The sequence below is a fragment of the Lissotriton vulgaris genome, chromosome 11 (assembly GCF_964263255.1).
Source record: "Lissotriton vulgaris chromosome 11, aLisVul1.2, whole genome shotgun sequence".
NCBI lineage: Eukaryota > Metazoa > Chordata > Amphibia > Caudata > Salamandridae > Lissotriton > Lissotriton vulgaris.
The window spans coordinates 359,158,202-359,174,157 of record NC_141699.1 but is presented as its reverse complement, the minus strand read 5'-3'; the positions used below and the strand labels follow the sequence as shown (position 1 = coordinate 359,174,157).

At 47.2% G+C, this 15,956-nt stretch overlaps 1 protein-coding gene across 1 annotated transcript in view; it reads left to right on the top strand.

Moving 5' to 3' along the window:
- Positions 1-15,956, top strand: part of SNRNP200 (small nuclear ribonucleoprotein U5 subunit 200) — a 442,987-nt gene that overhangs the window by 163,868 nt on the left and 263,163 nt on the right. Inside the window, exon 24 of the mRNA XM_086943332.1 lies at positions 5,531-5,614. Within this exon, the coding sequence (XP_086799458.1) occupies positions 5,531-5,614 (84 nt within the window). The remainder of the gene's footprint in view (positions 1-5,530; positions 5,615-15,956) is intronic.

Genomic DNA, 15,956 nt, shown 5'->3' with positions numbered 1-15,956 from the left:
TACTTCACAAAAGCAGGGGTCCCTCAAGGCACTATCATCTCACCCATGCTTTTCAACATCTACATGAAGTCATTACCGACACTGATCAATGAATTTCACCTCACGTGCTATAACTATGCAGATGACACACAAATACTCCTTAAACTGGAAAACCCCAAAGAAAAATCAAAAAATTTCAGTTGTCTGAGAGCCATTAATCAGTGGATGACATGGAGCCACCTCAAATTGAATGCTTCCAAAACAGAAATACTCACATGTGGCGATTGCAATAATTATGACCCACTAGCTGCCTGGCCTGACTATCCGGGAACCCCGTCTAAAGTATTTAAGGATGTAAGAAACCTCGGAATTACAATGTTTTTACAAAAGGAAATTTTATTATTCATTATTGCAGCGAACCAAAATGAAAACATTCATTATTATGCTTCTTCCTCCATGGCTTTGTGTAGTTTAATTGTTCCATTTACAGTTTATTTGAGTAAATTGCCTAACTTTTGCCAGTGGCTCGTGTGCAAACTATTGGTATGGGAGTCATCGTCTGTCGGTTGGTGGTGCTGAGGGGCTCATGAAGGTTGGGCTTAGCTTCAAAACACACGTGTGGATTATGGAAGTGATTGAGGGATGACTAAAAGGAACCAGGAGTGCAGTGGCCATGGATGGGAACGGAGCACACACAAAGGATGAGCGGACAAAGCTTAAGCTGATCGCAAAGAGGAAAAAAAACACCAACATGAACGAAAATATACTGAAGAGCACAAATACACGTAGTTGGGCCAGTCACAGAAACTGAGCCGGCTGTTAAAAATGTCACAGTGAAAGCCACAGCTGTTTATGCCCAACTTGAGTTGAGGAGTAGGTTGGAGGGGAGAGGAGAGGGGGAGGATATGACGCTACGAGTGGAGCAGCCGACTGAAAAACAAAGGGTTGGAGTCCCAGCTTCACCTCAACAACAACATATGATTATGGGATCTCCCGGCTTTAAAAAAAAAAAGAGATGAAAACTATAGAAATGTGATTTTGGAGTGGCGAGTGGGGTGTGGACTCACATGTCCACTGCTCATATTAATTTCATATTTCCCTATACTAATTCACCCCTAAGCCTTTTTGGGTTCCGGAGAAGCATTCTACTCACCGAAAAGAGCTTCAAACCTCGTCAGAGGTAGTAAGCGCTATATGAATACAATTACCATTAACTGACTGACTAGTACATTAAAAGGTTTACTGGCTTAGTGTTGGCCTTTGTCATCCTGAAAGCAAGATCATGGTATTTTGCCTTTCTTGCACCGGCAAAATGTTTGAGACACAGTGTCTCGTCAGAGAAGACATCCTCAAGAGAATGCAGTTTGAGGGCAATGCCAGCCTAAGTACAGGGTCTGACCAGTGTGCCCATGTTAATGTATGGAGAGAGGTGTTCAGATAGAGCATGTCAATGGTATGTTTATGCAAATGCAGGATTTGTCTGAGGTACGTCTGTGCGAGTGCAAGGTGCACCACTGTAGGAAAGTACCACTTTTGATATGTTTTCCCCCCACTATGTTGCCAGGTACAAGATGTGATTGCAACTGAAAGTGCACTAGGTTCCTGCTAACCAGGTCCCTAGTGCCAGAGCTCTTTCACTAAACTGTATCATTGTTCCCCCAATTGGAAAAGCCTTTAGCACCCCCTGTAAGTCTCTAGTAAAGGGTAATCTGGGACCTAGGGCTTGAGGTACTAAGGAGTGCCCCTAAGGGCTGCAGCACAAATTGTGACACCCTAAGGGAATCCTCACCAAGCGCATGTACGACTGCCATTGCAGGTTGCGTGTCCTGGCACATACAAAAGTGAAACCAGGGCATGTCACACATCCCTGTGTGCCATGTCGTCTACTGCCACTGCGTATGATATTTTGTAAGTCGCCCCTACAGCAAGCCTGACTGCCCTATGGCAGGGTGCTTAATATTGTGTGTGAGGACATATCTGCATGATCAGATATGCCCCAGTGCTGGTGAGCCCTATTACTGTCAGTGCAAGTCACCAGGGAAGCCAGCTTAAACCATGTACTGGACACTGGTAAAAACGAGTTCCCCAGATACATGATTGCTTCACTGTAAATAGTGATGTTTAGTACCAAACATCTCGTCTTGATAAACCCACACATATGCCAGTGTTGGATTTATCAAAACATGCACTCAGAGGGCTTCTTAGAGGTGCCCCCCTGAAAACTTACCAGCCTCTGGTGCGCTTGCTAAGTGGATCCTCCCAGTCTGCCACAACAGACAAGTTTCTGACCTCCTAGGGTGAGAGCCTTTCACTCTCAGGAGGTCAGGAAGAAAAGCCTGTCTGGGAAGAGGATGCAACACCCCCACCCACAGGATGACCTGCTGATTACCCTCCTTGGACAGGCGAGCTTCAAAGGAGCCGCCGCCTTTAGAATGCACATCTGGCTCCCCTCACAAGAGAGGAAGCCTCCATCCCGAACCCCCCACAGCCACTGCCGTCCAGAGCCCCATTGGCACCTGGACAGGTGAGAAAATTAGCTTGTCTGGTAGGCGTGTCACCCCCAGGCTAGTACCACCCCTTAAGGTGGGCTACGGTGATGTGAATACGATTTTTCAGAAGTTGCCATCTTTGTGATGGTATACTTAGGAATCCTGGGACAGGGTTATGCCCACTTTCCACAGGAAGTGCTCATATAGGGGGCTTAGTGGCCCCAAGGATCAGTAGCCCATTGGCTACTACTTTACACGCCCCTAAATTCAGTATTTAGGGGAGCCCCTGGCATGATATAAGCAGATCCTGCTGATCATAATATGAAGAAGGAGGACACGAAGAGCCTCGAAAGCAGAAGCCTGAAGAGAGTGCCTGACTTGGCCTCAGCCCAGCTGACCTGTCTGCCATTCTCCACCTAATCAGCCCCAAAGACAACTCTTCCTGCAGCTGTCTGCCTCCAGAACCCTGGGAGGACTGGCTGCCTTCAAGACACACTCAAGACCCCCTGGAAACAGCTGTCCTGTTCTAAAGAAATCCAAAGAAGACGTCTCTGGAGCATCTTGAACTGTCAAAACCAGACACCTGAAGCAACCACTACACCTGTTGCCTCCCAGGTAAGGTGTCCTTTGGCCCTGCCTGCTACAGCCCCTAAATCGTCATAAATCTAGTATTCAGGTGGCTCTCTTAGACCTGGCAACTAGATCTTCGACGTCCTACGAAGAAAGAAAGACACCCTTACAGAAGAAGCCTAAAGACGATGACTGGCTTGACCCCATCCCTACTGGCCTGTCTCCAGCTTTGAAGAACCTGCAACCTGTCTTGCAGCCAGCAACCTCTTAAACCCCTGAGAGAACTGCTGCCTTCAACAAAGACTCAAATCTCCTCTGGACAGTGGACCTGTCCAGAAGAAACCAACAGCAGACTCTGGATACGCGACTCGTGCGCACTCTTCACCCGACGTCCACAGCACAAGTCTGAGTGGCCCAACTGCACAGTGAAATCCCCCCAGCAACCAGGACTCTGAATCCAGCGTTGGCCGACCTCTTATGACTGTGCCTTCAGAGTGAATCTGAAAGGTGTCTCCCCCTCACCTCTGCCCGCCCCCACCACGATCAGCCCGTTAAGGTCAAAATACACCTCTGCACCCGCAGACACTGGGCTTTGGTGGACTCGGCCGGGGGTGCCTCTGTAACCCTTAGAACTTCAAGTTACTTGTGCTGTCGCTGGTGTTTTGACTGAACCCTCCGGGTCCACCCCTTAGCCTGTTTCCAAAAGAGAAGAAACTCCATAGGATTGCATTAGGCGCTCAATGCTGTGTTTGCACGCTGCACCTGTGCCGCTGGTGGTGTATGTTTGGTGCTGCATTGTGTACCCTCCCCTGTGCTGGTCCTAACACACCCAAAGTTTGGCCCCAGCAACCTTTCCACTTTTTTTTTTTTTGTATGTTCTTATATAGTGCTCGATCACCTGGGGAGGTATCTCGGCGCTTGCCTTGGGAACCCGTCCTGGCTTTTCCCTGTGAGATAGCCACTACAGGGCATCCCCAAGGTGAAAGCCAGGCATCCCGCCACGGGGGGCCGCTGTGGAGATTAAGCAAGCTTAATGTCCAGAGTTGCAGAGTGTGAACCCATGATTAGGTCAGGCACCGAAGCGAGAATTATCAAGTCCGTGGACATTTGAGCTCAAGACACTGCCGCGTCGGGAATTGAACCCTGGTCCCGGGTCTGACCTCTGCTTCAGGGTCTGCCTGCTCTAACCAGTGAGACACACTTCTCCACACTTTACATCAAGCTGCACGGCCCCAAGGACACCCAGACTCAATTGAAACACATTGGGCCGAATTCCGATTTTGACGTCTGCTCCCTGCCACCCCTGAGCTAGTGGTAGTGCAGTGATGGTACTTAACCTACTCCTTACCCACTGCTGACCTTTGGTCCTGAAGACTGGAACTGTTATTTGCGTACTTACCGGATTAACCTCAAAACTGTTTTCCCCATAGGATAACATTGAACTGTTCTGAAAATATTCTAAGTGTCGAGTTTTCATAGTGCAAAGTATTTTAAATGAAAATTGTACTCTATCTAAATCTAAAATTGGTCTGGATTTCCTTCCGGGACACCCCCTTTTGGGGGTAGCTGTGCGCTCTATAAGCTTCCTAATAAAATAAAATAAATAAAATAAAATAAATAAATAAATTCTTGAGTTGTGTGTACATGAATGATCACTATCTGACACTCCTCTGTTAGGCCTAAGGCTGCACGCCCACACTACCACTAATAGAGCACTTTGGCTTTTACTTTGAGCCCTGTACACTTTTGTGGAACCCCTGGACTCTGTGCACAGTATTACCACCTACTAGCAATATCATATACAGAGCCAGCTTCCTACAACCATGATACGTAGTCTACAATGGCTGTCCGCATGCAATTTGTATGGCGTTCCCTTAGAGTGGCATAATAAATACATGCTGCAGCCCTTAGGGGCCCTCTTTGGTACCCAGGGGTACCACTTACTAGGCACTTACAGGGGTGCCAAAATGTGTGCCGATTGTGTTACAATTAGACCATTTTACCTTGTTTTAGAGAAAGCAAACTGGCACTAAGGCCTGGTTAGCAGGGACCCAGTGCACATCAGTCGAAAAGCAGTGACAAAAAGGGGCACTTTCCTACACATACCCACGAACAGAACATCCCTCCAACGAAGATGGGTAGGTCCATCAGAGGTAAAAGAGCATTTTTTGAACGTTTGTCCCAAAATTGTTTTTTATAACCGAGGTACTACGAATGGAATGCACTTTCCACTGTGACAGGAACATTTGCATAATATGACCAGCTGGGCTTTTATGTGTATGTCATTGATTTCCGAAGGCTGTTAATGAAAGACCTGTGAATTTTTTCAGTAGTCCTCATAAGTCATTTGAAATATGGTGCCAAATTTCGATTTTGTTTTAGGACTGTTCTCTTGTGTTTGAATCTTCGTGACAACTTTCTTCTTGCTTTACAATTTCTTTCTCACTTTTCTTTCCTTCCTTGTTCCTCATTTTCTTAAATTTTTTCCCCAGATAAATGTTCTTCTTCAGGCCTTCATCTCGCAGTTGAAGCTGGAGGGTTTTGCTCTGATGGCTGACATGGTGTATGTCACACAGGTGAGTGAAATTGGCTGAGAGGAGGGAGCTTTCTGAAAGAGCCTTAAATATGAGGACCTAGCTTTCGAGGATGATGTAGCACCTTCCGGGAAGGTTCTGGAAGTAGTGGTGCTAGTGCTGTTGACCAGGTTGCACCATCTCAGTTCTTTCTATGGTATGAGAGTCCTTACTGGAAAGTAAGCAGCTTACTCTTGGGTGGGTCAAGGCTACGTGCCCCGTACTGGAGAGTTAAGAGCTTACACTAGGAAGGTTCTGCTGTGTCCAAACCTCAGAGCTTTAGAACTTCCTCTAAAACCTCTGGAGTCCTGACTTGTTTTCTGCAGCTCTGAGTTCTATTCTCTTGACTAAGGTTCTACAGAGAGGTCATAGATTTGAAACTATATCTGGGAATGTTGTAGGAAATAGTTTGTGGCTGGAGAGAAGGGAGCTCACTTGGAGTAGATTCAGCAGTGAAAGTGCCTGGGCTCAAGAGGAGGAACTCACTTATTACATTAGAACATGTACTCCAATTATTTCTTTGGGCTAGAACTACTACACGTGACCAAACATAGATAGAATATGGTTTGTCAAATTGTACGTTTATTTTGAAATGGGACCGATAAACAGTAGCTTTCATCAGGTTGCTGGTAATTTACAACAGGATCTGGGCGTTGGAGAGGGGGACCATGAGTTGGTCATTGCACAAAACACAGTGCCTTCAAATAAAGGCTTATGTCCATTGACCGCAACTGCGTTCTTTAAATTGGCGTCAAGTCATAGTCTCAATCTTGCATTCTTACAGGCACTGTAGCGTCTACATAAAGCCATATGGGAAAAAGGTTTGGCACCAGAGAAAAGAAAAGCAAAGCTTGATTTGAGAATTAGGAATGATTGTAAACTATTCCTCAAACACATAGTTGACTTCGAATTTTATTCCGATGGACAGTTCTATTTGCAGATTCCTCACCTTGTGAATTATCCTCGGGCATCAGACTAAAAGCTGAAAACTCAAAAGGAGTACTCCTGCGCACGGGTAGGTGGTGTAGTGCAGCTCTTTGTCAGCGTCTTTCTGCGCCCAAAGTGATGATGGAGCCACCTTTCTTTCTGCCACTTCAGACTCTGTTCCAAAATTCTAGTCCTTTAGTCTGACTACCTTATTTTGGGCCTATTTTCGGGCCTTTTTTTCCCTAAAACATTCTGGCAAAATGCAAGGGAGAGTTTTCCCTAAAAATGGAACAGGATTTAAATCTTGTAAAGACTATTGTAAACAGATGTCTTTTACAGAACCTTGCAAGGTATACCTTTAGGGGCTTGGTTTCAGAACACAACTCAAGAGTTGGCAGTGACTGCACCCAGATGAATCCTAAGGCCATGAAGCTCTACGTCGCAAAACACCTTCAGATTCCACACCAAGACCGGTCGAAGTTGAAAGGAAGGGTGCGTTCTTGCTTCTGAAGTCGTTCCCACTGCAGATATTTATCTCAATTCAACTTTTCTGGTAATGCGAAGAAGAAACATAAAAAGGCCAAAGGTTAATAGGCCTCTTCCACCACTTTCGATTGCCAGAGAGTGTATGGGACTGTCCACGTGCTACCTTACCTAGTCTCACTCCTGCAGATGAGATTTGAAACCTGGTCTCAATGCACCCTGAATTTCCAGGTTTCCCCTTCTGGTTCTACTCCATTCCAGCTCTTTCGACATAGACACCGTAGACGCCAGAGGAATGATCCACAACCTCTAGTGATCTCCACTGCGAGCCGACCTCTGCTGAGGCAGCGCTCCAAACCCAATGGAGCTCAGCCCCCCTTGGAATTCCTTCTAACTCAAACATACTGTCCCTACCACAGCTGTGCAAGTGCATTGCATCAAATATTTCGCTCAGATTCAGATGCTACCAGAATTATGATGAAGGGAGCACATTTTTACCACAGTATGATGAAGACCATTGGTATGTGCACCTAATAAACATCTCCTGCCCTTTAATGACGCCCTTATGGGTCCTTTCCTGGGCACATGGGCAAAATCATGTTCTGGTCCTCCGAACAATAGACTGTTCATTCGTCACTGCAGACCAGCTCTGAGTAATCTTGAATTTCTTGCTCCGCTCGCAACTGCAGAGAGCTTTGTGGCGCAGAAGTCCACCATCAAATTAAACCCTAGCGCCTTTGCTACCAGCTTCTAGACTCTAGCCCTTCCCAACATCCTTCCCAGCTACCTGTCCCTCTGCTCCACCGACTTCGTATCCAAACATATGAAGACCTTTGGCAAGCACATGTTTTCTTCTGCCAACCTTGCCTAAAGATTAGTAAACTCAGTCACCTGGGTTGCTATACCTATGCACTGTGGGTCATAGTTGGTCAGATTTTACAGGCAGTCCCGAACGACATACGGACATCTTTAACCCAAAATATTCAGGTTGGCTGAGATGCAGAGCAGTTTGTTAACCGATCTGGCCTGGACCAGACCGATTAGTTGGTTTGGGCACTCGGCTGGAGTGTGTTAGGCCATGCCTGGATGAGGTTTATGGACTTTTTCAGAGGATGTCCTGGCATCCCTAATGAATATGCTGTTTGATGGCTCTTGTTTTTTCGGGGAGAACACTGATTAGGCCCTAGAGTAATTCAGAGAGTCCTGTAGCTTCTCTATAAATCTCTCTGGACATGCCGGACAGTTTCCCCTAACAATGTTGTCCCTTTTAAGGGGTACGCCAGGGGCTTGAAATTCCATCAGTGTCCGACCCCGCCTCTGGCACAGCAAACGTCTTGGCCTTTTCGAGGCAGAGGCTACTGCTCCCACATACAAAGCACTCACTACTGACCCTTGGGTGTTTACATAAAGGATGTTGGTGGTCACATCACACCTTAGGAGGTTTGGTCTTCTAGTCTGTCCCTGCCTTGACGTCTGGCTGTTGAAGGCACGCTCACCCCCAGGCAGTCTAAGACTACCTCCAGATGACAGAGAACCTTCAAACATTTTTATGGTTGAATATCAATGTGTAGAGAGTTCATGTGATATATCAATAATTTGATATACTGTGTAAAGAACAGAGGGTTCCATACTAGTGGACATCGGCTTGCAATGCACCCTTAAAGTGCTCTATTAAGGGGTATTGTGGTCGAGCATCCTTAGGCTTAACACAGAGGAGTGCAAGACATTTGCAAAATACGCACAATGATTAATGACACACCACTCTAGGAGATCCACACCAATTTCTAAAAATACCTAGTACCTTTTATATATGTTTACACATCAGAGCAAAATCGTTAAGGTAAGTACGTTTTCAAAATAGAATTCTTTTCACTTTAAAAAGTGGACACAGTGCAATTTCTGAGTTCTGCAATGTTATCCTATTGAAGGAAGAACAAGTTCTGCAACCAGATACAGTACATCGACTTAGAAGACCAATCTCCAGGAGTTCAGATGAGTGGCAAGGTTCAAGGCAGCACCAACAGCACACCACTAGCGGCACAAGGGCGGCCGGGTGCAGAGTGCAAATCCGTGTCAGGACCACAATGTGTTTCAATGAAGATCGGTCTCTGTATATAGTGGCTGCAAACTCTGGCTACGAAGCCAGTCTGGCTGAACCAGCAAGTGGGCTCAGGCCTTGCATTGTTCGGCGATACAAGGACACCTTTGGTCCTCTTCTCTTTGACTTTGAATAACTTTATTCGGCGTTTGTTTAACACCATAAAAGTCAATCATCATATTTCTATACTGGACCTCAATCTAACAGAAGACCTTAAAAACTTAGTAACACAGAATAGGGTCAAGGGGTCTTTAGACACTTTTGAAAAGGCCAACACCTCTCTCGCGGATCTAAAATTAGCTTTTTTCAAAATTCCTCTTCAAAAGCGGCGCCTAGGCATTAAATAAAAAGGGCATAATAATACAAAATGAAGGGTATCTAGCGGAGATTGGTGATCGCAGCCGCATGGTCCCTTTGATTCTACTGACTTAGTAAACCCCAAAGGGTTTGATAGCACATGGTGAATCATGTTGAATCTAAAACGTGTTATTAAAACCTATCTTGTGGGTTATATACAAGAGCGAGATAAGATTCCTGCCCCCTATGAGATTTCACTTGCTGATAAGCCCGGACTGTCTGCAATTTCTTAGTCGGATTCCTGTATTGTCTCTTTGGTTTTAAGTAGCTTTTCAGTTACTATCCCTTGGTCCCGTTTAGTGATAATTTGAGGGTTTGAAAATAGGGTTCCGAAACCAATCCCCTCTAAAACCTCTTTCACATATTTTAGCCACGGGATTGAACTGCCTTTTTCCCTGCCCAAGCAATCTAAAATTATTCGTTGGGACAGGGTGGCTTCCTGGTTGACCCATATTTTTAACCAGGCCACCACAGGCCTTAATTGTAATCGATCTTCCAAAAATTTACAGCCCAGTTCCTCGTGTACTATATAGGACGATGTGCCCTGTGGAACTTTAAGAAGCCTCTTCAGGTATTTATTTTCCTGTTTTTGCAGTCTATCTACATACCCTATTCCCCACAGCTCTGCTCCATATATCGCCTTCACGACAGATACGGAGTTGTAAATTGTCATCATTTGTTCCGGGGTCCTCTTCTCCAATGCCATGGGGTGACAGGTGCAGAGGTGTCCTTAGGCATTGTGTTTTTCCTTACTGGAGCAGTTTCGGTAGACTGGGCCTATGTGCTTAGGCTGCAGGCAGTGTTGGGGAGTCCAGGAGATGTGAAACCACAGTGGACTTGAACTCTGGAGGGCTGGGGCACCGTTGGCCCACTACAACTCTGGCTGAGGCAACCGGTGCAGTGGTTATTTTAGCTCTCTCGTTTTGGCATTTCCAGAGGCCTCAGAGTCTTCCCCATGGGAGTTTCTAAAGAACAGATCTCCTGTTCACGGGAGGTCTTGAGTCTTTTTCGAAGGCAAACAGTCCTCCAAAGATTCTGGAGTCACAGCTGCAGGACGAGTCCACTTTGGTGCCTTTTTCTTAGGTCGTCAGGTCGTCAGGATCTGCTTCTCTGGTGCCAGGAGCTCCCTAAATACTGAATTTAGGGGCTTTAGGGGGTGTAGGATAGTAGCCAATTAACTGCTGACCCTTGGGATCAATAAGCCCCCTATATGACCACTTCCTGTGGGCAGCTGGCATAACCCTGTCCCAGAAGTCCTATGTATGCCATCACAAAGATGGCTACTTCTGAAAAATCGCGTTCACCTCACAGTAGTCCACCTTAGGGGTGGTACTAGCCTGTAGTTGACACACCTACCTGACTAGCTGATTTTCCCGCCTGTCCAGATGCCAAGGGGGCTCTGGACAAGGGGCTTTCGAAGAAGCTCACCAGCCCAAGGAGGCTAATCAGCAGGCCCTCCTGTGGGAGGGGGTGTTGCATCCTCGTCCCGGGCAGGCCTATGTTCTGGGTCTACAGAGAGCAAAGCCTCCCACCCTAGGAGGTCAGAACAGTGTCTCAGGTGGCAGGGTGGCGGAAACCAGTCCGCAAGTACACCAGAGTTTGGTAGGTTTTCAGGGGGGCACCTCTAAGGTGTCGTTTGGGTGCATGTATTCATAAATAAATTGAACACTGGCATCAGTGTGGTTTTACCAATACGAGATGTTTGATACCAAACATCCCTATTTTCAGTGAAGTCATCATCTAGCTGATGAACTATTTTTCACCTATGTCCAGCATGTTTTTAAATGGCTTCCCTGGTCACTTGTACTGGCAGTAATAGGACTGACCAGCACAGGGGCATATCTGCTCATGCTGGTATGCCCTCACATGTAATGTTCACTCTGTCTTAGGGCTGTCCACCCTACTGTAGGGGTGACTTACAAATATTACATGCAGTGTTATGGACATGGTATAGGATAGTGCCCATTTTTGCATGCTTACCCCCCCACTTTTTGCCAGATGATGCTCTTTGACTAAGTGTGCCCTGGGTTCTTGCCACTCAGATACCCAGGGCCTATGTTCTTACCCTAAAACTGTACTTCTGTACCCTCAAATTGGCACCTCTCTAACCACATGCAAGTCCCTTGTAAAATGTACCATAGGTACCAAGGACCCTGTGACCAGGGAAGGCCTCTAAGGGCTGTAGCACATATTGTGCTACCCTTAAAGATCCTGTACCTTAACACATACTGCCATTGCAGGCTGCGTGTTTTGGTGCAGAGGAGAGTGAAGAGTCAACATGGCACACACCTCTGTGTGCCATGCCTACAACCCACTGCCTCAGTTAGGTAGGCCACCCATCTAGCAGGGTGCTCTATACCACTCCTGTGGGTACAGGTGCACGACCCCTGTACTCCTACAGTGTCTAAGTCAATTTTTAGACATTGTAAGTGCAGTAATGCCATAAAGAGTATATGGTCTGGGAGTTAGTCATTGCAAACTCCACAGCACCATAATGGGCCTGGAAAGTTTGGTACCAAACGTCTCAGCACATTAAACCCACACTGATGCCAGTGTGTGATTTAATGCCAAATGCACTCCTAGGGCACCTGAGAGAAGCCCCCTGAAAAACGACCTAACACCAGTGTCCTGGCTGGCTGGCTGATTGCCAGCTGGCACCCCACACATGTTTCTGGACCCCTGAGTTGAGAGCCTCCCAATCTCTGGGTCCTGAAACAAAGCAAATCCTAGACTGAGGTGCCAAGCATTCTCCCCCAGGATGGGCAGGGTCCACGAAAGGGAAGCTTCAAAGGCTTGCCGCCTTTGTGAGCTGACACAGCCATTTACTGCTCCCAGCAACTGGCCCCCACCGGTTCCAACCCCCTTTTTGGGAAGGAGACTCGCTGGAAAACCAAGGTAGGAGGAGAGGTGTACAGACCTTTGCCAACGCCCCCCCTCTCATGTGGGGGAGGCAATGCAAAGCACCACTCTCAGTCCCCGGCATCGTGAAGATGGGGGGGGACCCAGCCAACCAGAGTGAGGCTTATGCCGCCTCCCACTGGAGGGTGAAATAATTAGGGGTGTACCCACCCCAAGGAAGAGACCCATTGGTCTCCACCTGTACCTACCTGAAACGCCCCATAATTTAGTATTTAGAGGCAACTCCGTACCTTGCCTCCTCAGACAAGCAAGAAGGAGGACCAAAGAGCTGTGTTGAAGAAAGAAGTGGAGGACACCAACTGACTGCCTTGGCCCCAGCCCTACTGGCCTGTTCTGACCTCGATCTGGTCCAGAGGAGTCCCACCCTGTCATGTACCCAGAAGCCCCCCAGAACCTGGAGGACCTGCCCTGCCTTCCCTCCAAAGACTGTCTCCCGTGAGCCCCGGACTTGCTCAAGAAACCAGACTCTGGCTCTGGCCAAATCTGCAGTTTGCACCACTCTGCACCCGACGCCCACAACCTGAGTTCGAGTGGCCCAACACCATGAGGAGGTCTCCCCAGCGATCCTGACCTGGGTTCCTGTGATCCCTGACCTGTCTCAAGCCTCCTGACGCCGCCTGCAGCTTCTATTTGGAGGGTCCCTGCGACCGGAGTTGGTAAGGAAATCTGACGCCTAAAGACACCCCTGCACCCAACGCTCCATGGCCTTGGGTGGCCCAACCAACGGTGTCAGGGCACCCCCCAGCTTCCCAACGTAGCTTTCCAACCGGTGGTCGCCTCCAGAAAGTCTTCATGCCTGCAGTGTTTGTTCTGACGGAAGATTCCTCACAGGGCACCCTATGCCGATCCAGCACCTTGCACCAGGCTGCCACTGTGGGGGCACCTTGTGTGCTAAGTTGGATACCCCTTGCCCTGAGCTTAACCCTAGGTGCTTTGCTCCCTCAACCTTTTGGCCGGCCCAACCTACTGCCCCCCTAGCCCCCATAGGGCTATCCATAGGATAACATTGGGCCTCAGCACTCTGCACCCGGCCGCCCTAGTGCCAATGAGGGTTGAGTGCATCCTTGACTCTCGGGGAACCCTGGTTCTAACCCCAGAAACTCGACCCTATAAACCGCTTACTTATTTGTAAACCGATAACTTCATTTTTCCCTTAGGATTTCATTGACTGTATTCCTCTGAAAAACGTCTAAGTGTTGATGGTGTTTGTTTGGAAATTGAAGTAACTGTGTTTTATTGCAAAACTGTTATCTGTACCTTTTATCCAGGAAATGTCCCAATGTGATATCTAGGCATATCAGACTGAGTAGAAAAAGTAATTCTAAAGTAATCCAAAAGTAATTTACACTGTATTTTTCCAATTGGGGGAACAATTGTACATTTTTAGGGAAAGAACACTGGTACTGGGGACCTGCTTAGCAGGATCCCAGTACACTTCAGTCAAAGTTGCATCCAATACCAGGCAAAAATTGGTGGTGGTAGTGGTGGTGGGGGTTACTGCAACTAAAACCCAGTATCTTACACAATGTCACAGCTGCCTCCTTTACAGACGTTGCCTTTCATCAGATCCATCCTGGATACAGTGCGATTCCAAGATTTTCCCTCGTAGTGAAATTTCCAGGACATTCAGGCGGTTATCATGATGTTGAGTGAGGGAGGCTGGTGCTACTGGGATTGTTGACGACCTGCTTTTTTGCTGGTCTAATATGCCAGATGGCTCATGGGGGCTCTGCAGTGGGATCTGAAACCCAAGTGGTTGAAACGCCATGGGAATTGATTAGACTCCATCCAGGTTTGAATATACAGTGTAAAAGATCTGCAATGAGTGCTGCTAAACCACGATTGGGCCTTAGGCAAATTCCTCTTCTTATCCCACCCAGAACTGACAGTGGTGACTGATGCATCGTTGCTGGGTAGAGAAGACCATCCGGGAGTGGTGGAAGTCGGCTAGCAAAGGAAGTTTGGTAGAGGTCCCCATGTGGTACTGTAACAATCAGGATGTGGTAGGGTCTTGGGTCCTGTGCAGGGGACCCTACGCCTTTGAAAGTAGCTGAATCTCAACGACATTTCTTTGGTCCAGAACCATCTGACTAGATTTCTGAACGCAGGGCAGACTAACTCAGCTGCCAGTGAGGTGATCCAGGTTGTCTTCCAGCATGGTTTGATTGTTTCGTCACCTCCGAGAATACACAAGATCACACCTTTGTGCAGTGGAGTTCCCAAGACTGCGCTGTCTTGTAGATGCATTCTGCTAAGAGTACAGCTCAAAACTCCTATATGCATTCCCACCTCTACTCCTCCTGGCTCATGTTCTGAAGAAGATGAAGAATGACCAGGCCCAAGTAATCCTAGTGACTCTTGATTGGATGAGGGGAGAGGGGTATGCAGAAGATCTGGGCATCAGTATCAGTACTCCAATCATGCTGCCCCTTAAAGAGCATCTGCTGCAACAATAGAGCAGGGTCCTGCACCTGGGCCTGTGCAATCTGCACCTATATGTGTTGAGATTGAGTGGCAGTAGTTGCTTTTCTTTGATCTCCTTCCTGAGACTTTTGATGTTGTCTTGACAGTTAAGTGCTCTCCCATGAAGTGTGTGTAAGCCGGGCGCTGGGACAAGTTTGTGTTTTGTTTCAGTGCATCCCACATAGACCCGCTACATAGCAAACTTTCGAAAGTGTTTGTTTGTTTTTGACCAAGCTAGAACTTGCATTGGGCACTGTTAAAGGCTATTTGTCAGCTCTTTTTTTTTTTTTTGTGGTGCTTGGACAATTATGAAGCGATTTCCTAAAGGTTTACAATTCATGTTTCCACCAAAGTATTTTGTGAGACTTTAATTTGGCCCTTACCTTTTTAACGGGTACTCCTTTTAACCAAATGCACATCTGTCCACTAAATCTTTTGACTCGGAAAACAGTCTTCTTGATTGGCATAACGTCCACTTAGCGTGTGAGCGAGCTTCGGGGACCCTCTTTCCAGCCAACTTACACAACATTCTTTCCAGAGAAACTGGTGTTGAGAATTCAAGCTGCATTCCTGCCGAAAGTAGTACCAACTTTTCATGTCCGGCAGTCCATCACCCGTCCAACATTTTTTGTTATGCCTTATGGTTCGAAAGCGGAAGCAAGACTGCATTGCTTGGACCACAAGAGAGCCCTCAGTTACTACATTAATCATACCAAGAATCACCGATTGGACGATCAGTTCTTTGTGGGTTTTTTAGGTCAAATAAAGGCATGGGAGTGCAGAAAACAATCATCTTAGATGGATAGTTCTCCACATTAAAGTCTTCTTCTCTGTAGCTAAGAAGCAGTCCCCGACAGGTTACAGCTCATCTCTGTAGCTAAGAAGCAGCCCCCGACAGGTTACAGCTCATTCTAGGTTACAGGCTGCTACTACTGCATCTGCACATGGAGTTCCTGTCCTGGGTAGCTGTTAGGCTGCTCTGTGGGCTTCGGTCCACATATTCATGAAGCATACTATCTCAGCATTCAGGCCTGTAGGGATGGGCATTTTGCCCTTTGGGCCCTGCAGGAATTTTTGGTCTGAGCCACAGATGCACCA